This window comes from Taudactylus pleione, unplaced genomic scaffold (genome assembly GCF_031769625.1).
Source record: "Taudactylus pleione unplaced genomic scaffold, aTauple2 ptg000652l, whole genome shotgun sequence".
Classification (NCBI taxonomy): domain Eukaryota; kingdom Metazoa; phylum Chordata; class Amphibia; order Anura; family Myobatrachidae; genus Taudactylus; species Taudactylus pleione.
The window spans coordinates 9,411,563-9,438,100 of NW_028285054.1; the positions used below are offsets into that span (position 1 = coordinate 9,411,563).

The 26,538-nt window shown below is 46.4% G+C and overlaps 1 protein-coding gene across 2 annotated transcripts; it reads right to left on the minus strand.

Annotated features, from left to right (window-relative positions):
• Positions 1-30: 30 nt before the first annotated feature.
• DMAC2L (distal membrane arm assembly component 2 like) lies at positions 31-26,538 on the minus strand. 2 transcript variants are annotated; one of them, XM_088455274.1, is made up of 5 exons: positions 26,413-26,538; positions 21,523-21,632; positions 14,808-15,016; positions 11,503-11,674; positions 31-687 (listed from the first exon to the last, which is right to left on the minus strand). In XM_088455274.1, the coding sequence occupies exons 2-5, from the start codon at positions 21,621-21,623 to the stop codon at positions 573-575; spliced, it is 597 nt and encodes a 198-aa protein (XP_088311400.1). In that variant the 5' UTR covers positions 21,624-21,632; positions 26,413-26,538; the 3' UTR covers positions 31-572. The 2 variants fall into 2 exon arrangements, with proteins under 2 accessions (XP_088311400.1, XP_088311399.1); XM_088455273.1 differs by having other exon boundaries at positions 26,345-26,537.

Genomic DNA, 26,538 nt, shown 5'->3' on the forward strand with positions numbered 1-26,538 from the left:
ATTGAATGAAAAAAAAAAAGTGACCAGTGGTCAATATTTGGTCTTATTTATTTTGGAGACCGTAAAAAATAAATTTAAGCTTTTAAACTTCAATCATGCATTGGTATGGGCGCCATTTTATATACTCTATCCAGCTCTGATACCCTGCGTTATCACATGTGCATGGAAAGAAGAATTCCATTTCAAATGACCTGCACCGTTCATACGGGTCTCCCAAATCCATAGCTTAAAGCTGGGTACATACTAAACGACGTGTGTACCCAGCAATGCGACACACGACCCGGCTGCCGACATATCGGTCCGTACACACTAGGCGATCCGGTGCCCGACACGCAGCACCCCCCCACCCAATAACGCTGCATGGAGTCGTCAGCTGCATCACCTGATCTTACATGCTGCACATGAGATCAGACGATGAGGCTGATGACCCAAAGGGCGCACTACACATTTTTTTAACGATTTGTCGTCCGATGTTTCGGAATCGGCCAAATCCTTAAAGATATTGTGTAGTGTGTACTCAGCTTTACTTTAATAATGGTGTACATTATAGGCACAGAATCAGACTGAGGCTCCTAATCCAGGTCTAACTCTATGTGTAGTGAGTGGTTGGATTTCTGAAGAAGCTCCAAGGTGACATCTTTCTTCTGGATCCCCGGAAGATCGCTCAAAAATAAATACTCCAGATGCCTGCAAATGACAGGGATCACATTAGTAACATTATATAAACTCCTACTTATTATCTGTGCAAAGTGACGTTGTCCCAAACACAGTCATTAGGACCACATGGAAATTAATTTAATCATCAGCGATCCAAAAATAAGGTGCAGCTCTAAACAGCGACAAACACCAAGCACAAATGGTACATAAGCAAAAAAAGCAAGAATAAAGCGCTCCTTCACTAAGGATAGGGAAAATAAACAAAATTAAGAATTATGAATGTCATAAAGTGTGTATAACACCCAAAACTCAAAAAAAAAATAAAAAATGGGATTTTGGTACCTACCGGTAAATCCTTTTCTCTGATTCCACAGGGGACACTGGAGGTTGCTTACGCTGGGGTATAGAGGCGTGGATAACTGGAGCTGGCACTTTAAATAATTTAGAATTGTGAAGCTCCTCACCCTCTATGCCCCATCAGCCCTCCAGTTTAGAAAATGAAGACCGAGAGGAGATGGAGAACAAGCTGAGTAAAAAGGAGAGAAGAACACACAATAACCAAATCATACGGAAAACAATCCGGACAGGCAGGCTAAGAGCGCAGAGGTGGGCGTCCAGGGTCCCCTGTGGAATCAGAGAAAAGGATTTACTGGTAGGTACCAAAATCCCATTTTCTCTTTCATCCACTAGGGGACACTGGAGATTGCTTACACTGGGGACGTCCCAAAGTTTTCCCCACGGGCGGGAGCGCTCTGCGGAACCTGCAGAACAAGGTGGCCAAAACGTGATGCCGAAGCAGCAACGTATCAAATCTGTAAAATTTTACAAACTTGTTAACCGAAGACCACGAGGCCGCACGGCACACATATGACGTAGAGGCGCCCTTACCGGCAGCCCATGACGCACCCACAGAACGTGTGAAATTAGCCAAAAAGGACAAAAGAGGCCTACGGTCAGCACTAACATCAGTGTGATGAATAGCCAACCTAATCCAACGTGCCAACATCTGCTGAGACGCTGGCCAACCCCTCCGACCAGCATCATAGAGGTCAAAAACGACTCCGACTTCCGGAGGGACGCTATCCTGGCAACATAGATGCGGAGAGCCCTAACCACCTCCAAGGTGGAAGAACCACTAGAGTACCGCAATAGGCTGATTGATATGGAAAACAGACACGACCTTGGGAAGGAAGATGGCTACCGCCCTGAGTTCCGCTCAAACAGCATGAAACACAAAGTAAGGTGGCTTTTAGAACAAAGCACCTAGTTCAGAAACTCTACGAACCGAGGCTAGAGCCAGGAGGATGACAGTCTTCCAAGACAAGTCCTTAATATCAACCTCTTCCAAAAGGTTCAAACATTGGCGACTAAAGAAACAGAAGCACTAAGTTTAAGTCCCAGTGAGCGATCGGAGGTACAAAGGAGGCTGTACACGCAAGACCCCCTGAAGGAACGTCTGCACCTCAGGAATGAGGGCCAATTCCGTTTAAAGAAATTGGGAAGGGCAGAAACCTGCACCATTATGTTCTAAGGCGAGGCCAGAATCCAGTCCCGTCTGAAGAAAAAACAGAAACTGGGACAACCGAAAAGTCCTAGACGGAAGACCCGACTGGAACACCCAGAGATATAAGAACACCATATGCGATGATAATGCGCAGCCGAAACAGGCTTCCTGGTGCGCTGCATGGTGGGAATAACAGAGTCTGGGACGCTCCTGCGTCTTAACATATGTTTCAAGAACCACCTCATTAACGTTAACGCAGTTGCGCTAAAATGGGGTGGACGAAAGGACCCTGCTGAAGAAGATCCAGGCGCAGAGGAAGGGGTCACGGGTCGTCTACCGATAGGGACCAAAGGTCCGAGAACCAACTTCTCCAAGGCCAGTTAGGAGCCACGAGAATGACAGAGGCCGACTCGTGTTTTATCCTTTTTTGAAGACGAAGAAGAAGTGGAATCGGAGGAATAAGGTAAACAAAGTCGTAGATCCACGGAACTGTCAAGAGTGTCTACTGCCTTTGTCTGCGGATTCCGAGTGCTTGACGCGTGTACTGGGAACTGATGATTCAATCGTGACGCCATGAAGTCCACCTGAGGACACCCCCATCGACGTATAAGAGCGTTGAACACTTCTGGATGAAGCTGCTATTCCCCGGGATGGATATCCTGGCGACTTATGTAATCTGCTACCGAGTTGTCCAGACCCGGGATGAATACTGCCGACAGGATTACCGACTGGTTCTCGGCCCACCGGAGAATGGGAGTTACTTCTCGCATGGCCATGCAACTTCGAGTCCCGTCTGGGCGGTTGATGTAAGAGACAGGCCGTTGCGTTGTCGGACTGAACTCTTACTGGACAAGACTTTAGAAACTCTGTTGCTTCTATCAGAGAATTGTAAATCGTTCTGTGTTCCAACACATTTATGGGCCACTTCTGTTCTAGAGTGGACCATCGACTCTGAAAGTCATAATCGAGGACTACTGCTCCCCATCCGCGAAGGCTGGCATACGTTGTTACAATGATCCAGTCTCACACTCCGAATCTTCGGCCCGCTAACAGATTGTTGGATTGTGTCCACTAGAGGAGGGCCACTTTGGAAATCGGGTTCAGACGGATCTGACGATGTAGAAACAGATGAGACCCTGACCCCTGTGATAGCAGGTCTAGCTGAAACACTCAGGAGTGGAAATGCCTGAACTGTAGTGCCTTGCAAGCAGCTACCATCTTCCCCAAGAGAGGCAAACAAAGAAGTAGGAACACCTTCTTTGATCTGAGGACCAGCTGAACTAACAACCGGATAACCCGGGCTTTGTCTATCGAAAGAAAAACCGTCTGTGATGCCGTATCAAGGAGCATGCTCCGAAACAGGATGTTTCTTGAGGTTAATTCTCCAACCGTGTTGGATTAGAGTTTGATATGACAGTAAGGCATTACTTGAGAGAAGGGATACCGATGGAGCCTTGAGTAACAGTTCATCTAAATAAGGGATTATGTTCACTTCCAGATGACCGAAGGCGAGCAATCATGACTAACACAAGTTTGGTGAAAAAACGGGGAGCCGAGGATAACCCAAACGGCAGTGCCCGAAACTGATAGTGGTCTTGCAAAATGGCAAAACACAGGAAGGCTAGATGCGGTTTCCAAATGGGAACATGGAGATAGGCATCCTTGATATCCAGGGATAATAAGAACTCCCCTGGTTCCAAGCTCGCATTGACAGACTGCAGAGGTTCCATTTTGAAACGATACATCTTCAGATACAGGTTTAAGGACTTCAGGCTTAAGATGGGCTTGACCGAACTATCCGGTTTAGGTACTACAAACAGGTTTGAGTAAAAACCCCATACCTCGTTGATGCGCCGGAACCAGAACTATCACAAATGATACTATTAGAGACTGGATAGCCTCTTGTAGAACCCCGACCTTGTCTGCATGTATTGGCAGACTTGTAGTAAAGAACCGAAGTGGAGGGGGGACTTTGAAGACTATTTGGTACCCCAGGGAAATTAGTCTGCGAATCCACGGTTCTGAAGAGGTCTGGTTCCCAAAACTTGTTGAAATTTTTTTTTATTTTTGTAAATTGGCTCCCACTGCAGGAGACCCCAGGTGGAACAGAAGGCCATCATGCCACCTGTTTCTGAGCTGGTTTAGGCTCCTGTCGACGTGCAACAGGGTGTGGGCAACCTCCAGTGTAAGGAGCTGGAGTAGTAGACGGGAGGAAAGAAGACTTACCCCCAGTGCTCCATTTGTCCAATTCCAGGCAAAAAGGCATGTCACGAGTCAATGGTAAACAGTCCACCGCACGCTAGGATACTGCGTCCACTTGCCAAGAGCGCAACAAGAGGGCTCTGCGCCAGAAATAGCAGATGCAGATATGCGAGCACTAATCTGACTAATATCCTTAGAAGCTTCTCCCAGGTAATTTGCAGACTCACAGATGTGTTCTGCTAGAAGATGTAATACTGCTTTGGAAGTACCTGAGTCCAGACCTGTAATCAACTGGTCAGCCCAGCAAACCACAGCCTTGTTAACCCAGGCAGTAACAAGGATAGGTCCGACTCTCCAACTTACGATCTGAAGGTCTTTTAGTACAGTAGCTGCCGATACTGTATGTGACATTTTCTTAGAGAGACGGGAGACAGACGCATCTACTGGGAGGAGGAGTTTCCTACTTCTCCATTAAGGATGATAGAAAAGGATAGCTAGACGGAACCTACGTCTACCTCTGCCACCTCTTGCTTGCGTGGGAGCACCTCTGACTCTGCCACGAAAGGAATGTGTGGAATTTGGAACCGCATATCCGGCTGTTTCCAACCCACTGAGAGCTGCTGCTGATTTTGAGAATGGAAAAACAGCCGAGCTCTTTGAATGTTCATGAAATACTTCACACTCCTGGGATGCATGAATAATATCCGCAGGTAATTAAGGATATTTCTGACAGCCAAAATTAGAGACTCCACCCCGGGAGAGGCAGACTAACTCTTGAGGGGTACAGGATCAACTCACCCTCTTCGGTATCCTCCGTTGTGAGGAATACTTTGTCCGACTGTTCCGCTGGAGAAAAGTCGTTAGAGTACGCTTTAGTAGGAAGTGGAGGGTGCAGATACTGCTGCACCCATAACGTGTACCAGGGTGTCTAGAGACTTTGTTAACCCAGCTACCCAGGGAGGTTGAGACATGCCCAAGCTAACTCTGACGTCAAGTCTGTCATAATTCCTATCATGTCAGCGGCCCATGGGGGGGCAGGTGAGTCAGTAATAGCCATAGATGGAATCATTGCTATACAAGCATTACATAGCGTGGAGCCAGTGTCATGTGGCTTGGTTTGTTTGGTATCACACTTCAAACAGACAAACATCTTTAAAGACTTTGTTCTGTTTGACATTGATATACACAGTCACTCAAAGGGACACAGTATACTGATTATAGAAAAGAATCAGAACTGAGACAGAACTGAAAACAGAAGGCTGGTTTGGGACACAGAGGAGGAGGTACACCCCACTCCCTTCCCACAGATTAGATTCCCTGCACTTACACCCCAGTGATTTCTGTACCAGGGATGTAGTCGGGAGAATCGGTCTTGTATGTGCTGCACACTACAGCACTTTGGAAAAGTTCTTCTATAGCCTAGCAGCTGCACTCTGCCTCAGGAGGGAGAGAATACCGGCAGTTAGCACAACAAATGGCAGACACGCTGTCTGTAACAGCTCTGTGCCGCTAGTGTGGAGTGAGAGAGCCCGCGCTGTTTAGGCTCCGCCCCCGTCTTCATCAAGTCCCCTGCTATCGAAACTGGCTTCCCCCATCTAACGGAGGAGCCTACTGACAGCCCCGCTATGCCTCTGTCCCTCTCCATTAGCCGCGAGCTGGGACTGAGGAACAGATGAAGCAGCGCAGCAGCAGCGCTATGTACACGCCGGGTGGCCGGGCGTCGCAGGGGGGTGGTGGAGCGGGGAATGCGCAGCATACTCACTGCGCTCCCTGGAGGCTCTCACAGTTGCAGCACACTCTTCTTCTTGTTAAGAGTTGTGCTGTGGCGATAAGGAGCGGTCAGTGCTTTTAGTATAAGCGATGTGCACTCCTTCCTGTTTTTCTAAGAAACAGGGCGCCAGGTACCCGGACCCCACCTTTAGAGAGGTGGCGAAGGGTACCTAATATAGTGTAAAAGATGTAGGAAAAAAAATAAACCTAAATTAAAATAAAATCCAATGTATTGCTGGAGAACAGCAGATTGTGACCAGCTCCATGAGGAGCATTTTCTAAACTGGAGGGCTGATGGGGCATAGAGGTGGAGGAGCTTCACAATTCTAAATGATTTAAAGTGCCACCAGCTCCAGTTATCCACGCCTCTATACCCCAGCGTAAGCAACCTCCAGTGTCCCCTAGTGGATGAAAGAGAAAAAACTTATTTGACTTCCTTTCCAGTGTTGGATGTTATACACACTTTATGGACATTCATAATTCTTTATTTTGTTTATTTTCCCTATCCTTAGTGGAGGAGCGCTTTATTCTTGCTTTTTTTTTTTGCTTATTAGGACCAGATGGTTACTAGAGGTTAACAAAATAGATGGTTTCATTATATGCATTACTCTTCTCTTATTCAAACCGCAGTACAGTATAATATAAAGTGCATATATAGACAGTAAAAGCAACAAGGGCACCTGGGGAATAAAATTAATTTCATCACCTAAAATATGTACGGTGGAGATAGAAAGTGTGTGAACCCTTTATAAATGTCTAAATGTCTCGCGTGTTTAGATCTTCATCTAAGCCATAAGATTAGATAAAGAGCACCCAATAAACCAAATAGGATTTATATTTTCACTTATTTATTGATCCCACACTACATTTCTTTGTCAGAAAACGTATGTGAACCTGTAGGATTATTAACTCGGGTAAGGGAAGTGTCAATCAGATAGTCAGGTGTGAGTTTGGGTGGCCCCGCCCTATTTCAAAAACATTTTCCGAAGTTTTGTATACACAGCACAGGATTGTGAACGGAGGCTGTGCACTGATCAAAGGAGTTTTCTGAAAGACGTCTATGCCCATAAAGCTTGGAAAGGTTACAAAACAATTTCACCAATCCACCATCAGGCAGTGTAGACATAGGAAAACAAACCACAATTGTTATTCTCCCGGGGAGTGGTCATCAAAAACCACTCCAAGAGCAAGGCACAGAATATTTTGGGAGATCAGAAAGCACCCAGGGTAATGCTACTGGGTCTGCAGACCTCCCTTGCACTGGCTTACGTCAGTGTTCATGAGTCCATCATCGGGCAAACACTGAACAAGAATAATGTGCAGGGTAGCAAGGAGGAAGCTCCTACTCTTCAAGAACAACACTGATGCCCGTTCAAAGTTTGCTAAATTCCTTCCTGGATGAGCCAGAGGACGACTGGGAGACGCTCTGTGGATGGATGAGTCTAAGATAGAACTTTTTGGCTTAAATTAGACATGTTACGTTTGGAGAAAGGCAAACACTACATTCCAACACAAGAACCTCATCCCAACCATGAAACACAGTGGTGGCAGTATCACGGTTTGGGGCTGTCACAGGACCAGGACAACTTGCCATCATTGCTGGGACTATGATTTCAGGACTGTAGCAGCAAATTGTACAGGAGAAGCTCAGCACATTATAGCAATACAATAGCCATAAACACACTAAAAATCAGTAATAAAAAAAAAGAAAAAAAAATTGAAGCAGAAGATAATTTTGATGTTTGGGGGGTCTGAGTTTAAGTCCAGACCTTACTCCAATAGAAAAGTTATAGCAGGACCTGAATTGGGGTGTTCATGCCAGACAGCTCACCAACATCCATGAGTTGAAGCAGTTTTACAAGGAAGAACGGGACAAAATACCTCCAAGCGGATGTGCGAGACAGATCAATTATCGTCAATGTTTGGCGTAATAAAGTCACTGAGGTTGACATACTTCTTCCGACAAATACACCTTTTCATTTATTGAATTATTCCGCATTACATGTATCCTTTTGTGTGTTATTTGATTTATTGTGTTTTCTTTGACTATTTGTATGACTCAGATGGAGATCTGAACATATTTATGCACAAATCCTGAAGACTCTTCATATTTCCTGAATAGACAACTTCCTCAGACTTCCTCTCTCTAGCCTCATTGTGGCCATTTCACACGTGCAGACAGAATGGATGTCTGTATACCAGGGTTCAACAAATTTTTCTAAAATCTAGTAGCCAGCTTAAAAATATAGGAGCCAGACCATCGTCCCAAACCAAAACCTTGCATAAACTACCCCACATGCTTGGGGTGGCCCACTTATATGCCTTTTAGTGACCTGGGCCTAATGCCCAGGTCACTCACACCTATTTAGGGGGGGCAGATACCCGGGCCTTGTGCCCGCCTATATGCACACAGGCCTATTGCCTGATTTACCCTGCGGGCCTAGTGACTGACAACGCTGGTAGTCTAGGGAGGGGTTAATAGTAGGCCACACAGAGGGCCTACCTGCTACGGTGGAAGAGGCTGCGGGGGGGAGGAAGCTTCGTTAGCTCTTTAACTTTCCACCCCCGCAGTCCTCTCCGGTCCTCAGCCACATTCTTCTGTGCCGCTGGCCCGTCCTGGCCAGCGGCGCCGACTCTTCTTTCAGCTGGCGCCTGCTGTCTTCTGTCTTGTTAACGCTTATGCCCGCAGGGGACACATCTCCTTTGCCTGCCCCGGGCAGTTGTGCCGATGCTGGGATCAGCCACTTGATCCCAGCACGGCTTTGCAAAATCCAGTCGCCAGGTCTGAAAACTTGGTCGCCGTGGCGACCGGGATTTGTCAAGCCCTGCTGTACACTAAATAATTGTGATGCCTGAAACTTTAAATAAATAATACATAATAAAACAAACTACAACCACTGTGTCTGTGTATATATAATACCGTCGTACGCAAACATTTTTATGTTTGACGTAGAAAAGGACTTGTTTCTGACAGAACCCTGGATCTCTGACCATCTTTTACTGTTACAAGATTCATAGACGATATTTTGTTAATATGGTCAGGCACGAGAGTCCTTTTGGAGAAAGCCTTGGAATACATCAACAGAATGGACCATAACATCAAATTTACGCATGAGGCTAGTGAATCTGAAATCAACTATTTGGATGTCCGTATTTCCATCAAAGAAGGCAAATTAGGTACTTCCTTGTACCAAAAACCTACGGACGGTAATACTCTCTTACGGGCATCGAGTAGCCATCCTCCTGCTCTGAAGTATGGACTGCCTTTCTCTCAGTTTACTAGAGTGAGACGTATCTGCAGTGACGAGCAGGACACTATTAAACAAATGTAATTAGTGTTATCTAAATTCATTGTGCGAGGTTATAATCCCAAAGCTTTGCATAGAGCTATGGATAGGGCTATGTCCATACCCAGATTGTTGTCTAAACTGATAGTGGTAGAGTCCCAATCTGATAGAAGTGTAAGAGTTCACCCAAACCACTTTAAGTGTGAGAGTATGATTAAAACGGCCAGGCAACATTGGTCTATAGTTTGCAAAGATCCAGAATTACCAATGCTTAAAAACTGTGCCATTCTTCCTAGCTACCGACATGGCAGGAATATCAGAGATAGTGTCATTCGTAATGATATCACTGGTTTGAGTAGCAGTAATACTGCACATTTTATGTCTAGAAAACCAGGTAATTACAGGTGCACAGGTTGTGAAACTTGTGGCTACTTGGAGACTGGTGATTTCTTTTTACATCCACAATCAGGTAAATCCATTAAAATACATAATGTGCTGACATGCACTAGTCGTTTTGTTATTTACATCCTTAGGTGTCCTTGTGGACTTGTCTATGTAGGTAAAACAACTACGCAATTTAAGGAGCGAATGGCTCGACCATTCGCCAAGCCTTAGAAGGTAAAAGTAGTGAACAGCCCGTTGCCCGACACTTTAAGGCATGTAATCACAATTTAGCGACAGTCAGGTATAAAATGGTTGATCATGTCCGGGTATCCCCAAGAGGAGGGGATCGAGAGAGAGCCCTTTTGCAGCTTGAGGCCAAGTGGATTCACCGTGTAAATATGGTGCATCCTTTTGGCCTCAATGAGTATTTGTCTTTCAATTGTTTTTTTATAATTATTATGCAGTATAGGTTGTCATTCATGTGAAGTTATCTGTTTTCATGATTTATATTTATGGATCTCTATCTCCATTTTTCTTTGTTGGGGGTATTTCTCTATTTTTCACCGTATCTTTGTTATAGTTTCCATGGCAGCCCCAGCCGGGACGGACATGTCACAACTAGGACGCACTGACATGACGTCAGTGTTGGGTGGCGATCCCGGAAGTGGACTGCCACGTATCGCTTTGCACTGGGGGTGTATGCTCTATTTAGGGTAAGCTCATTTTGTACTTATTTAGTCCTTGACAAAGGTAATAAAACCGAAACGTTTGACTGACTGCGAGTGGTAGCAGTGTATTACACCGACTACAAGATCTGGATAGCCATCCAGCATCACCCTGTATTATAACCATTGCGTTTGGCAGGGCACCCAGGCAACTTACCATTTTTATACAAGAGTGCCAGTTCTTTACCTTTTGTTGTGTGTGTGTGTGTGTGTGTGTGTGTACAATAGCATAACTAGAATAGATTGTGCAATCATCCTTAACACTTTGCCATACGTTACTGGGGATAATCACACCTTAATTAGACTAATTAAAGAGCTCTGGGGAGAGAAAAGGATTCTGGGTGTGTAAGCAAACAATAGCCCTGTAAGCTCCGCAGGCAAACTCACTAAACAAGAACATGGGAACGCACCTACATTTTGTATGGTAACATCGCACAGAATTCTCATAATAATTTACCTTTTGATGGACGCCCTGCAGCGCATGGTACAGTCAGGAAGGAGAGACGAGGTGTAGGGTAAACCTGGGAAGCCCAGGTAAGCAGAGAACCCAGATACACACTGGGACCTATAGATTTGCCGCCGTCTCTGCGTAAGGTAAGCAACTCAACTTCCTGAAGTACAAGTACCTTCATTTTAATCAGACCCACAGCATTGGCTCACATAACACTGTAACCTTTGCTACAGAACTCACATTGCTATCTAGAAGTGATCCGTTAATGTTCACTACTCGGAGCCTTACTGACCTCACACCAGTGACACAACTAGTCGTTTTCACTAAACAACATCCTGCAGCTCCACTGTGAAGTCTTTTTTTTATTAGGCACCATAATTCCAAAAAGAAATGTAAATTCTGGTTGAAAATAACTGCACGGACCCACTACAATCACTGCAGGATGAGGCGTAGACACTAACTGTCATACAGAGACTTTGCAGATGACAAGTAAGCGTGAAGCACGCCACGCCGGTGACCTACCTCAGAGAGTTAAGTGAGAGGACGCCTTTATCAGTCACATTTCCACAGGTGATGATCTCCAGTCTCCGGAGACTTTGCTGTAGGTTCTCTACCTTGCTTATTCTCTCCAGACATGCGTCCTCGATATATATGCACTTATACAGCTTTATTTCTTCGAGGTGTTCCAGACCGTCTGGAAGGAAGAGATAATAGTTCCTCAGAATATTTACATTACTTATGGACAGGTCAGGACCTGCGTTACTCATTCATTTAAATGCATTGTAGGAGGCACTCAGTTACACATTAGGCAGTATGACCGGGGTAAGCTGGGGCAGCTCCAGTAACCAGCCTGGCTCAGTGCTGCCACTAGTGAATTAATAGGCTGCATTTTATGAATAGTAGATCATTCCAGAAAATGGCTGCCACCACTGTGTAGAAGCAATTAATAGACTTTAACGTCCTTCAAGGCCCCAGTTTACACCCCTATAACCAGACCCATTTACGTGTATTTTTGGTTACACTGGTTTTACTGGGAATTTCTTCATCTACAATTTTTTTTCTGCCATATTTTTTCTCCTTTATTGAAGCATATCAATTACAAACATAAGAAATATCAACTACAGTACAGTCAATGGAAATACAGCATTCTACATTTTCTGGCATATTTTTCATTTTAACATAGTGTAGTCAGATATTACAATAGGACGAATTCCCCTTTTATTTTTGGACAACAGCAGCAATATTGAATCTATGTCAGCATGGCTCTACTAGCAATGCCTAGAATGGGAAAGCCAATTCAATGGACTGTGACGTTCCTGAAGCACAAATCCTGTGTCAACAACCAAACAAAAGAGTTATTGGTTACAATGGTGCACCTGACCCAGGTGCTGTCAGGCAGAAGATGAAGAGCTTTGCATCTACACAAGACGCCAATTTCTTGGGCTACCCTATAAATACAGGTGCATTCATGCAAGTAGGATTAAAAACTACATGCACCATGGGATGCCCATATTTAAATGAACCTTAAAGTGCTGCATTTATAGTTAACAGTGTAGAAAGATGAGGAATTGTCTATAGGAACCAATCAGATTTTAGTTTTCATTTTTAATTGCAGTTTGGAAAATTAAAAAATTTGTCAAAAGTCACTATGAGGAGCAGTGCTAAACAATGAAAGAATGTCATACACAAAGATGGGATGACTGGGTGCCTCCCCTACAGCCACTGTGAAGAGCAATGTGAAATCATTTGAAATCGTACACAAGGGCTTACTGCTACTTAAGGTAACAAGGTCATCTGCACAGACTTTGGCCCCCATTCAAGAAGCGAGCGCTTGTTCTGAATGAGGGCGGCTGCTTGTATGTTTAAGTGTGGCCTCCTGGTCGCTCGCTAAGCTGTGGGTTACCACCTACAGCTTTAGCGACCGACCAGGTTGATGGTCACGATGGTCAAGACCATCGCGACTTGCGACGAGACCCTAAGGTTGGGTCTCGGCAGCCGCAAGCCCCAGGGAGCTTCCTGCTCTGATCGAGCAGGAAGCTCCCCACTGACATCACTGCTGATGTCAGTGCGGCCGCCCACAAAATGGTCTGGCGTTCCTTAAGCCTCTGTTTTGGAAACCACCCCCCCGCCACGCCTACAAAACGGGGCGAGCTGTCTATCAACATCGACAGCCGGCCCTTTTGTAGTGAGCTCTGGAGCGAGAGAGTTTCTCTCTCGCTCCAGGGCTTGCGCACGCGCAGTGCGGCCGCTGCGCGTGCGCAGGGCCTAAACATCGATCCGGTTGCGAGCGGTCAGCGCTTGCGACCGGGTCTGAATGAGGACCTTGCTTATTAAATATCCCCTCTTAAAGACACTATGAGGAACCCTGCTAAATGATTTCATAAGTAGGACAAACTCAGGCCCTCATTCAGAGCCACTCGCTATTTGCGGTCGTTCGTTCTAAAACAAGGGGTGGCTATTCAAATAAACTGTTCGCTGTTTGCGGTCTGTTCACGCCTCTATGTCTGAACGAGCGAACAAAACTTGCGTTCGTTTTTTTGAAAAATACGCCCCCTGGCCGCTCGCATCCTACGTCATGTCCGCTATTTATTAGATTAATCGAGTACATCGACAAGGGTATGAACTGCTCGCTATTCTTGGGGTTGGTGTTTGCTACCACAATTTTGCGAGCAGTTCTGACTATAAAATAACCCAGTGACGTGGTCAATGACGCTGCTGTTTTAAATATGCACACCCATAAAACGCCCGTTTTGACCTTTAAGCACGCCTGCGTTCTGATTTCCACTCCCCATTTTCAAGCACCTTACCCTGTTACCACCCACATACACCTCTTTCTGTCACTCAAAATAGCAGGCATTCGCTATTTTGCGAGCACATGAATTTCGGCCGCACTGACTGGTTAGCGCATGCGTATAACGATCCGTACGCATGCGCAGTTGGGCTAACATCACTCGGAACGAACGAGCGGCCGCTTACGAGCGGCTCTGAATCAGGCTCTCAATCAGATGTGATCGCCTCCTCCTACAGCCTACAGTCAGTATGTTATACAGTTACCAACATCCAATTGCACATTATTACTTGTTACTGTCTATGGGCCTGATTCAGAGCCGCTCGTAAGCGGCCGCTCGTTCGCACTGAGCGATGTTCGCACAACTGCGCATGCGTACGGATTGTAATAAGCATGCGCGAACCAGTCAGTGCGGCCGAAACTCGTTTGTTCACTATATAGCGAATGCCTGCTATTTTGAGTGACAGGAGGAGGCGTATGTGGGTGGTAACAGGGGAAGGTGCTTGAAAACGGGGAGTGGAATTCAGAACGCAGGCGTGCTTAAAGGTCAAAACGGGCGTTTTATGGGTGTGCATAATTAATACAGCAGCGTCATTGACCACGTCATTTGTTTTTTTTTTAGTCAGAACTACTCGCAAAGTAGCCGTTGAAAAAACCAACCACAAGAATAGCGAGCAGTTCATACGCTGTTCGATGTACTCGATTAATCTAATAAATAGCGGACATGACGTATGATGCGAGCGGCCAGGGGGCGTATTTTTCTAAATTTCGACCGCAAGTTTTGCTCGCTCGTTCAGACTTAGAGGCGTGAACAGACCGCAAAGTGCGAACGGTTCATTTGAATAGCCACCCCTTTTTTTTAAACGAACGACCGCAAATAGCGAGCGGCTCTGAATCAGGCCCTATGTTCCTCTTCTTTCCAATAAATGATAATAATGTACTGTAGGTCCCAGCAATTCTCCTATACAGCAGGCAGATACCGGTCCCGTTCGTGTCAGCCACTTGTTAGCTTAGTAACCCAAGTAGTCCAAGTCCTTACCTAAGTAGTCGAACCCTCTGTACATAATGCAGGACTCGCTGGCATCTATAGCTTGTATCTTGTATTTCCCCAGAGTTCCAGTTGGGAGCCCATTATAATCCTGCTGCCACTTCTCAAATCCCTTATAACGTACTTTGGCCCCGCAGCGCAAGAGCCATTCTGAGGCGGCTCGGTCAGGTCCGACGTCCTTTATACGTTCATAGTCAACTCTGCAGGTGTGGAAAATATTATATATGCAATGAAAATGATAACACCTTTTTCATAGTCCCTCTAGCCTGACATAGACTGATCATCCCACACCGAAATGTAGGACCACAATCATTATCAGTACACATAAGTAGGGTCTTGTTGATTGCCCTGTTCAAAGATATCTTAAGGTAGTCTAACACAGTGAGCAAACTCAGACTTTACCAGATAGAGGGCCCGTTTCAGATGCGGACGCTAACGTAATCACAACTAACGCTGTAGCCGCCTGGAAATGTATTGAGACGCCGACTGGGGGCCTTGCAGATCCAAGCAAGTGCAGAATGGGCGTGGGAACTTAGATGCTGGTGCCATATATTCAGCGTACGGGATCGCAGATATAGTCAGATAGACGTCCCGGAAACGGACACGACACATCTGCCTTTTTTGTGCCACTTCTTGTAACCGCCTGCAAACGGTCCTTGAATGTCAATCACTTTGCAAAGAAATCCTCCCTGCGAGCGGAATCGCTAAGGTACCTTGGCGCGTGCACAGTGCGACCGTAACGTATGCGCAGTGGGCCGATAATCGCTCAACTGCGTAAATATCGGCACTGCGCAGAAATCTGAGTAATGGCTTCAGAAAATATACTTATTCTGGATACAAGAGACGCCACAGCCTAAAGGTGCCTACACACATGGCGATTTTTACACAATTTGCCAGATTTCAACGAATCGTGACGACAAATCGTTTAGAATATGGCCAAATCGTGAGTTTCTACTTATGATCACGATGCCGATGCGCGTCCCCACTCGTCGTACATCGCTTCTTCAGATCTGCCCTGCTGTAGGGCAGATTTGCCAATCTGGGACACAATGCACTGGCTGCATGATAGATCTTAAGTCAGATTGGACATTTTTTACTCCAAATCGTGTGTAGGACTGCCTGGGAGCTGCCTGGGGAGAGTTCAGGGGAAATCGTGCCTCAGGTCGGATCATGAGCACATCGCTATGTGTGTAGGCACCTTACGGGATTGAATATAAAATACACAGATACCTTCTTGTTCAGTTCATACTTGGAATAGATAAAGAGCTTCTATATACAGTATATTACTGATGTCTGATAAATGCCTCATTTGTAGTTTGTTTTATGCACATTTATGTCCCTCTGATTAGATACCGAGGACTTGTTATGGCTATCCCCTCTCCAGGTAACACTGCAATATCAGATCCATCCAACAACATAGAAACCCAATGTAACAAGTATCATCATATTATATGTATTCTAGGCAGCGTATCCCAGCATTTTGGTTTTAGCATAAAATTATGACCCCTCGTATTAGGTTTAATTATTTATTATTATTTATTACCAGTTATTTATATAGTGCACACATATTCCGCAGCGCTTATACAGAGAATATGTGCCCATTCACATCCATCCCTGCCCCAGTGGAGCTTACAATCTATGGCCCTCATTCAGAGCCACTCGCTAGCGGCAGTACGCTCGTTCCGAGCGATGTTCGCACATCTGCGCATGCGTACGGATCGTTATACGCATGCGCGAACCAGTCAGTGCGGCCGAAATTCATGTGCTCGCAAAATAGCGAATGCCTGATAATTTGAGTGACAGGATGAGGCGTATGTGGGTGGTAACAGGGGAAGGTGCTTGAAAACGGGGAGTGGAAATCAGAACGCAGGCGTGCTTAAAGGTCAAAACGGGCGTTTTATGGGTGTGCATATTTAAAACAGCAGCGTCATTGACCACGTCACTGGGTTTTTTTTAAGCCAGAACTGTTCGCAAAATTGTGGTAGCAAAAACCAACCACAAGAATAGCGAGCAGTTCATACGCTGGTCGATGTACTCGATTAATCTAATAAATAGCGGACATGACGTATGGTGCGAGCGGCCAGGGGGCGTTTTTAACAAATAAACGAGCGTATGTTTTGCTCGCTCGTTCAGACTTAGAGGTGTGAACAGACTGCAATTTGCGAACGGATCATTTGAATAGCCACCCCTTGTTTTTGAACGAACGACCGCAAATAGCGAACGGCTCTGAATCAGGCCCTATGTTCCCTACCACATGCTCACACACATACACACTAGGGGTAATTTGTGTTGGGAGCCAATTAACCTACCAGTATATTTTTGTAGTGTGGGAGTAAACCGGAGCGGAATTGGTATGAAACACCGCAGGGGTTCGATTCCTGGCAGCGGCAGCCCGACATCAGCAGAGATCCCGGCAGCGGAAGCCCGACAGCGCTGGAAATCCCAATCGTGGATAGGTAAGTATTGTCTAACCTAACCCTAACCTCCCCCCAAGTGCCTAACCACCCCTTTCCCCGCTGCCTAAACCTAAGTCCCCCGGGGGGGGGTGCCTAACCCTAATTCCCCCCCGGGGTGCCTAACCCTAACCCTCCCCCTAGCCTAACCCTCCCGGTGGGGTGCCTAACCTTAAGTCCCCCCCGGGAGCCCTAAACCTAACCCTCCCCCCCCGCGGCTGTCCGCTCGCGGCACCCGGCATCACTACGATCAGGATGCCGGGCGCCGGTCTCTCGGCGTCGGGGAAATGCCGGGCGTCTACATCTAGACGCCCGGCATTACACCCTTGCCGGGATATGACAGTCGGGAAGCCGGCTGTCGGTATTTAGGCAGTCGGCTTCCCGATTGCATACCCCCGGGGGAAACCCACGCAAGCACAGGGAGAATATACAAACTCCACATAGTTAGGGCCATAGTGGGTACCGAACCAACGACCTCAGTGCTGTGAGGCAGTACTGCTAACCATTACACCATCTGTGCTGCCCAATTATTGTGAGCATCATTATGTCTGTTTTTCACTTTTTCGCTTCCACAGGATTATTTTACATTTTTCTTGTGTATTTAGTGTATGTCTTAGTGTATTTAGTGTATGTCTTAATGTATTTACTGTATGTCTTAATGTATTTACTGTATGTCTTAGTATATGTCTTCGTGTATGTCTTAGTGTATGTCTTAGTGTATTTAGTGTATGTCTTAGTGTATTTAGTGTATGTCTTAGTGTATTTAGTGTATGTCTTAGTGTATTTGGCCATGTACCCACTGGTGTTTAATGATGTGTAACACCTTTTAAAATGCAAGTAAAATGTATATTGGGGGATAGAAACTTTCTAAAGAGGACAGGTGGAGAAGATGCCCATAGCAACCAATCAGACTGTAGCTATTATTTTATGAAAGGGTGGATATCAAGTCAATGTGGCAATGTCCAGTAACAATGTTGGTGCGGCAGGTGTTTGTCGTAAAGCCAAAGTTGGTAATGGGTATTAACAGTACCCGGGATGGTCTATTCCGGTATTCAGAGTCTCCAATATTATATTATGATAGCTAGAAGCTGATTGGTTGGTATGGGGAACGCCTCCACTTGTCCTCTTAGAAGGTTTGATACATCTCCCCCACTGTTTGATAAAAGTTTTAACTTGCGCTTTAGGGGTGAATGTATAGTCAGCCGTAAAAACTGGCACAGGGCTGGTGTACGTTGCGATCGATGGCGGTGTATAGGGACGCACCAATCGGTATTACCGCCTATAAGGACGCTGGCAACGGGCATCTCGCTCACATGGAACATTTGGCCGCACAGATGTACACGAGGAAAGGAGCGCGTAGCGGCATTTGTATGAAGTCGTAAACGGGCAACCGCCAAATAAGCACTGCTGCGTGCGACTCATAGTGACCGATAATGTCACTCGCATCTCACCTGACACATCAAGTCCATTTCCCCACTTTGATTTCAGATTCATCAACCTATCTTCATAAGGAGCATTAGCCTAACACACCCGCATCTCAGCAACTGGACACCAGACCATGTGAAAGCTAGTCCTATGTTAAGAATTGGAACATGTAGCATCACAAACACTTCTGTGAGAGCGTATGGCGTGCCCTGCAGGGAAGGGCAAGAGGTTGCGCACTTTAACGCTCACTCGTTTTTTACCGTTCGCCCTCGTATGCAAATGGCCAATATTCAAACTCATTTATTTTAATCTTACAACTTCTTTCTTTAGAAATTGTCCACAGATCCGAGTCCCATACCCCCATTATTTGGTTCCCATAGACCCAAAGGGGTATAGATAGCGCTGCTTAACTCCTGCTCTAAGATCTGGACTTTGAGATGTCATTGTATTTATTTAAACTTTCATTTTATTTACAGTATGTGGAGTTATGTCATTTCAATTATGTTCTCTAGCATACTCGTAATTGTATATGTCTGATGTGGTTGGTTACTCTACAGCTTAGCGTGTAATCTCATGTGGGCAGGACCATCCTTAACTTTTGTTTCATATCATCTTAGCCTATATAATGTTTTTGGTGTAATTCCGCGCCGTTTGCTTTTATAGCCGTCCTCATTATTAGTGCCCACTTACACCAGGCCTATACCTGCAAGAAATCACTCTGTGATAATAAGGATCTCTGCATGTGCACAACTGCCTCTGTGTAGGCTCAGATCCATCAACACGGCCTTGCTAGACATGGTCTACGAGTGAATGCCCCATTGCAGCAAAGTTACGCCCCTTCAGCAGCAAGTGGAGATGCTATTACGTTGCGAACTCTGAATTCCCCTGGGATGTGTGCGCTCAGATACAGACTATACGGAGTGTGAAAACACGCCAGATCTGTCTGCAGAACGGGCTTGCATTCAACTTTCCATTATCCCCAATTTGATTCTGTGATTACATGGATACGCCCCAAATTCACAGCCATAGGTGTATCTATAATGAGTGCGGTGCACACGGGCCCAGGGGGCCCACAACACACACCCTGCACCCATTCAAAATACTTACATCTTTTATTGAGATCTGTGCACGCGCACTACAGAAATCACTGGTAAAATGGCGCCATTTTCCTGGAGATCGGCACATGCACAATAAACTCTGGCAAGTGCCAGAGTCTACCGCGGACAGAGGCAAAGAGAGAGGGATGGGGGGGCCCGAGCAGAGGCTCTTCTGACCCGTCCCTGTTCACAGCATAACCCAACCTCTTGACCCGTCTCTGTTCACAGCTAAACAATGCGTAATTCAGTCACTGTACCTCGATTCATTCGGTCATCACAAAAATAGCCTTTTTTTTTTTTTTTAACCTATAACACTTGTGTGATTACATAAATATACCCAATATGTCATCCCGCATGTGACTCTGCCATTACAACACACGTCTTTCCCAATTTCACAAATCTACTATACATCAAGGCACGTTCATGTAAAGCCTTGAATAATGAAATTAAATGTTGACAGCAGCTGAGGCGTCAGGCTCTAAGGACTCCAGGGAAACACACCCATGGATATCAGATTGGTTTTTAATCTTCTATATTCCTAATTACCAAGTGTGCTCTCAACTGTAACAATGTTTATTTGCCGTTGTGCTGTATCCCGGATTAAGTTTAGTGATTACAGACAGGGTCTGAATAAGACTCAGATTTGATTACCTCTGCGCACCAGATAAGAGGCCCAAAGTATCTTATTGCTCTGAAGAAACAGACCAGGTACAGCTGCTTCTAGAGCTGACTGACTCCAGATAAAGGATAACTGACGTGACCTATACATGAGCCGCTGCAACAATAATCGGACTGTATTAGATCTCCTTGCGTGTTTCATACTGTGCATTGGAGAGTGGGAATGGGGCAGCAAATAGTTTACTGGGAGTTTATCGCTCAGCACATCTAGGTTTATGGTGTCGTGCGGTGAGGATAGGCTCATCTGCGTACAGGCTTCAAGGGGGGCAGGACAAAAAAAAAAACCTAACAAAATGGCAGCCAAGTAATGCTGAATACAGGAGCCGGCCGAGATCTTTTTAGGAGTCTGAGGAGAATATTATTCTTTTATGTGTTAATATTTATTTAAATAGTGTCAGTATATTCCGTCGGGCTTTACAATTAGGATATAGAAATGAGTCCACCAGAAAAAATAGGCATCGGCAGTAATCGTTTAGGCACATTGGTTACCTGGCTCCTGCCCTGAAAGCGGTGCCTGGGAAACGGCCAAACAAAGTGAATGAAAATAAATACAATATACTGTACTAATGCGCCCTGTGCTACAAATGCTGTTATTGGTGGGTTGCGTCAATGTCGCATTGTAGAACAGTTTCCCTTTAATTAAGGTCAGTCCAAATGCTGCTAATGAGCGACTGCACTTAGAGAGACAAAATGGGCGTAAATTAAAAATAATAACATAAAAAGAAAAACTAAGAAAAAAAAAAAAACATTTTTGCCCTTTGATAAGTCAGCTCTTATGTTCTATACCTCAAACCACTTTTAAGGTTAAGTCGCTGTTCAAGGCTCAGTGTTGTGTGCTTGTCCCCCAGGCTAAAACTTGCCAGCCATAAGGTCAGCACTTTGTAGGGTACCTGCAGGTCTGGTTCAGTCACATACTGCCGCTCCACCCTCTGCTTCATGTTTTCTACAGCCTGATAGCTGTCAAATACAGCAACCAGGAGAGTAGGTTTAAAAGCACTGCTTAACAAATGTGACAGGTTCTCTCTCAATAAAGCAGCGAATGATAGGCCTTACCTGTTAAACACTGCATTTAGCCACCCCCAGAAATATCTGCATCCTGAGGAGGGGGGTTTTTTGGTACGGAGAGATGGACCCAAAAGGTGAGCAAGGATCATGGTGTATTACTGGAAGAGACAAAAAAAAATCATGTACAGATGTGTCCACATACATCTAATATCTTGCGTGTTAAACAGCCCTTCTAGTTGCGCAATGCCGTGGAGCAAATCGGTAGCGCAGAGCATCTTTTCGTGCGACCTTTCCCTTAAAATGCATTGTATTCGCAAAGCCATACCAATATAATGCACACGCAGCTTCTGCTGATTAAGATGATATGTGGCATTCCTATGTTCTGTGTGCGACTGCTGCTGTATCTATATGCGAAATGCTACGTTACAGCATCACAGCCAGATGCTACGTTACAGCGTCACAGCCAGATGCTACGTTAACAGTGTCACAGCCAGATGCTACGTTAACAGTGTCACAGCCAGATGCTACGTTACAGTGTCACAGTCAGATGCTACGTTACAGCGTCAGTCAGATGCTACGTTACAGCGTCACAGCCAGATGCTACGTTACAGCGTCACAGCCAGATGCTACGTTACAGCGTCACAGCCAGATGCTACGTTACAGCGTCACAGCCAGATGCTACGTTACAGCGTCACAGCCAGATGCTACGTTAACAGTGTCACAGCCAGATGCTACGTTACAGTGTCACAGTCAGATGCTACGTTACAGCGTCACAGCCAGATGCTACGTTACAGCGTCACAGCCAGATGCTACGTTACAGCGTCACAGCCAGATGCTACGTTACAGCGTCACAGCCAGATGCTACGTTACAGCGTCACAGCCAGATGCCACGTTACAGCGTCACAGCCAGATGCCACGTTACAGCGTCACAGCCAGATGCCACGTTACAGCGTCACAGCCAGATGCCACGTTACAGCGTCACAGCCAGATGCCACGTTACAGCGTCACAGCCAGATGCCACGTTACAGCGTCACAGCCAGATGCCACGTTACAGCGTCACAGCCAGATGCCACGTTACAGCGTCACAGCCAGATGCTACGTTACAGCGTCACAGCCAGATGCTACGTTACAGCCGCTGACACTGTAACGTAGCATTTTGCATTAAGATATAAACGCAGTCGCACACAGAATATAGGTAGATGGAAGGTACTAGATAAATGTACTTTGGGCTGCCAAGCTCTCCCCGCAGTGTGAATAGATGCCATGCGCATGCACACAGTATCTATTCACTCACCAGTGATTTTTACCTGAACTCTCCCCACCCCTGGACCGCAGTGTCAGACAGGGATGTAGCTCCCCACTGAAACCTAGCCTAGCAGGAACACTATGATTGTTTGCTATGGGGAACATCTCCACCTTTGTAAACCGACACTTTAGTAAATATGTCCCCAAGTTTCAAATCAGCATATCGGATTCTCCACATCTCCCAAAAGTAAAATAAAGGGTGGAAGGTAAGCATTCTTTCACCTGGGCCAAAAACTTAGACGCTGATTCAGAGCTGCTTGCTAGATGCAATCGCTCGCACGATGTGTATGCAAATTGCGTAGGCAGTGCTACCGCACAGCAATGCATTAGCATGCCCAGTATTCCTTAGAGAGCGATCACATAGTGTATGCAGACACCCACCACCCTGTTTTAAGACGCCCACTTGTGCACGCCATGGCCAGGAAGTGTATGCAACCATCGGTACATCAGATGCGATCGCAGCGCTTGAGGTTGACCATACCCTGCCACAAGCACTGCGAGCACTTCAGTGTAAAAACCAGCCAGGTGACGTGTACTGTGATGCGGTCTTATAATTATACACACCTCTAAAACGCTGTTGAGATGCTCAGGCACGCATACGTTTGCACCACCACTCCACCGTTTTTAATGGCCATCCCGTTACCATCTACAAACGGCTTGCCCTGTCACTCACTCTGCTGGGCTGTCTATGCGCAGCGAGTGAACGCATTGTGAACTTTCGCTAAGGTATGCGCATGCGCACAATGCATACACAAAGCATACCATCGGCAGCAGCGAGCGGGTCAGAATGAGCTCCTGAGCACGGTGGCCCCCTCCCCAGATTGGAAACTAAAAGTTACACTTAAAAAATTATGAGAGTGGTCAACAGAAGTAGGGGCCTATACAAAAGTAGGCGGGGTCAGGGGCATTACTATAATGGGTGCAGGGTGTGCGGGGAACACCGCACCGCACACCCTGCACCCATAATAATACTTACCTCTCCGGAGTCCCACGTCGGTGCGGGCGTCCGGCGCTGTAAAACAACGGGAAAATGGCCGTGGAGGCCATTTTCACGTCGTTTGCGTATGTGCAGTACAGGGAGAATGGCCGCCGCGGCCATTTTCCCGGTTACCTGTGCATACACTATAGACTCTGGGCACACTCTAGTACCCAGAGTCTATAACTCCGGCGCTGGCTGCGCACAGCTCAGTGCGCTGCTAGGCGGAGAGGAGGGGGCCCGTGTCGGGGACTGCACGTGGGCCCCTTCCTCTCTAGAGACGCCCCTGGGTGGGGTGAAAATAAAAATATTCCCTAGCAGTGTAAAAGAAAATAAAAATAAATCATAATGCCTCTGCCTGCCTGTACCCTAAACGTAGAGCATCCTAGTGACATGCACAGACTATCCAAGTGATCTATATACAATACATAGAGCATCCTAGTAAATACAATACAGGGAGCATCGTATCGACCACCATATAACACAGATTATCTCCTAGTGACTGATATACAATACAGAGCAGAGCCTTAAGTAGGGGTGTGTGAGGGTAGGTGGCACTGTCTCTTCCCTGGTGGCAACTGTATTTGGCTTGCAGGGTGCCCGGAACAGTATCCTGCAGCTGGGAAAGTCATCTGGCTTTTTGGGATGGGGCACAGCTTCCTTACTTTTCAATTTCCTTTTAATGTGATCCCCTCTCTTGGAGCCCCTGCCAGTGTCACCCACCACTGTCACCTGGGGCTCGTGCCCAGCCAGCCCCAGACAACGTAGGTCGTTCCCCAAACCACGCTCTGATCCACTGATGCCAAATCTATTTATTGTGAAACAACGGGAGTCATGAAATGTGTTGCAAATCCTGCTATTGCTTTAATCTTTAAACGGGATTTAATTTGAAATACTAATGACAATCCCTATGTTATCCCCACCCAAGTACTTTAGTGGGATGTACTCTCTAGATTAGTGCAGTCAATTCAGTACTCAATGAGCAGGCAAACAGTGGGCCGGATTCAGAGGTGGACGCTAATGCACACGCAGCCGCAATTTATTAATGCTATAATAGTTTCAACCTCCCCCTGGTGTACTTGCAAACGGCGAACATTGCAATCCCTGAGACGTCCACATTCAATGTCTGTGAACAGTTCAAATCCACCCGTGGACTCAAACACTCCACCATCGACACTTATGACTCCCCCTGGGTTGGCGCAGTGTCTCCTTCTGGGCTTTCTCTAAACATGTCCTCTGCGGCTGCAGCTCTGCGTTTGAGAACGCAGCCACGGTCACTGAAACGCCACTGGTCACCTTCCAGGACCACCCATGGCTTCCCACCATCAGCTCAAATGGGAGCGATCGCGTACGCAACAGAGATCTCTGCGTGCAATCAGGGGTACGCATGCACTGTAGGGGTTTTCAGGACTTCCCACGCATGCGCAGTAGCAAATAATCGTTCAACAGCGTAAACATCGACATGCCTGCACCTCAGTATCAGGCCCAGTGTTAGAGCAGGGATGTCCTACGGAAACCGACGGTTGCCAATTATCGATGTTCCCGAACCAATTGTAATGTTTTTTTTCCATTAGATGTCGGGATTACGATGGATGCTGCCCTCACATGCTTCTTTCCGATGGCTGGTGATGTCCATTCTGCTGTATACACCAAGGAGGAGTGTCTACAAAACGGCTCCTTTGTGTATGCTCAATCTTCTGGTGTCCTCTGTGCATGCGCACTAGCTAACTGAATGGTTACCAAGGTGATGGCTGCATGACATCGTAAAGCATGTTGCGAAGGCAGCAATGGCACATTCCTACGTTACAGTTGCTAAAGGAGCATAGGAGATGAGGGGGCAGAGCACACGTGGCGTGAACAGTGTTAGCTGGGCCACCCACCCACAGGGTCGGTCTGACCCACCAATTGATGAGAGCAGGTGCCCAGTGGCACCTGTTCCCAGATGGTCACGGGGCTGCCATGCTGCTACTTCTGAATGCATAGTTCATACAGAGCGACTCACGAGTCCCTTAAGTGTTACGTCACGGTCACAACGCTTCTGGTATCCGGAAGCCGCTCTGTATACACTACGCAGCCAAAATCAGTGGCAGCCCCGTCTGGATGCTGCAAAATCATGAGCCCACCACAAAAGGTAAGTACTTGGGGGCTTTGTGTGCCACACTGTGGGTTATTATATTAAAATTGGGTTTCACTGTGGGGCATATTAATACTTGGGTCATTGTGGGGCACTGTAGGGCATACTGGGGCATAATATTAATACTGGGGTCATTGTATGGCATAGGTAGGGCATATTAATACTGGGGCATTGTATGGTATACTGGGGGTGCTGTGGGGCATAATAATAATACTGGGGGCATTGTGTTGGGCACTGTAGGGTATTATTTTAACACTGGGGGAACTGTGGGCGTAATATTATTACTGGGGGGTACTGTGCAGCATATTTTATATACTATGTGCACTGTGGTATACTGGGGGCATAATGTTTATACTGGGCACACTGTGGGGCATGTTTATACTGGGGGCACTGTGACATATTGAGAGCACTGTGTGTAGCATGAAGTAATTTTATTGGTAGGAGCCCCCACAAACCTTACTCCGGCCCTGAGTGCTGGAGGGAGCACAGGAGGGAAGAGGGCCACCAGATGATTTCCCCCCACCTTAGCTGCTCCTCCTCTGGTCACTGGTGCGTCGGGCAGCTCTGTACACTCTATGCTACGGGCCTGCGTCCTGCTCAGGTCACTAGAGAGAAAACTCTGACTGCAGCTCAGCCTCAGCCATGGAGG

Bases quoted from the DNA above. Each gene is read 5' to 3' on its own strand.
- DMAC2L (XM_088455274.1), bottom strand. From the start codon at position 21,623: ATGATCCTTGCTCACCTTTTGGGTCCATCTCTCCGTACCAAAAAACCC. The intron at 11,675-14,807 runs GTAAGGACTTGG...TCTTCCTTCCAG, and splicing joins CAGAGGGTTCGACTACTTAG to ACGGTCTGGAACACCTCGAA. The intron at 688-11,502 runs GTAGGTCACCGG...TGTCATTTGCAG, and splicing joins CTCTCACTTAACTCTCTGAG to GCATCTGGAGTATTTATTTT.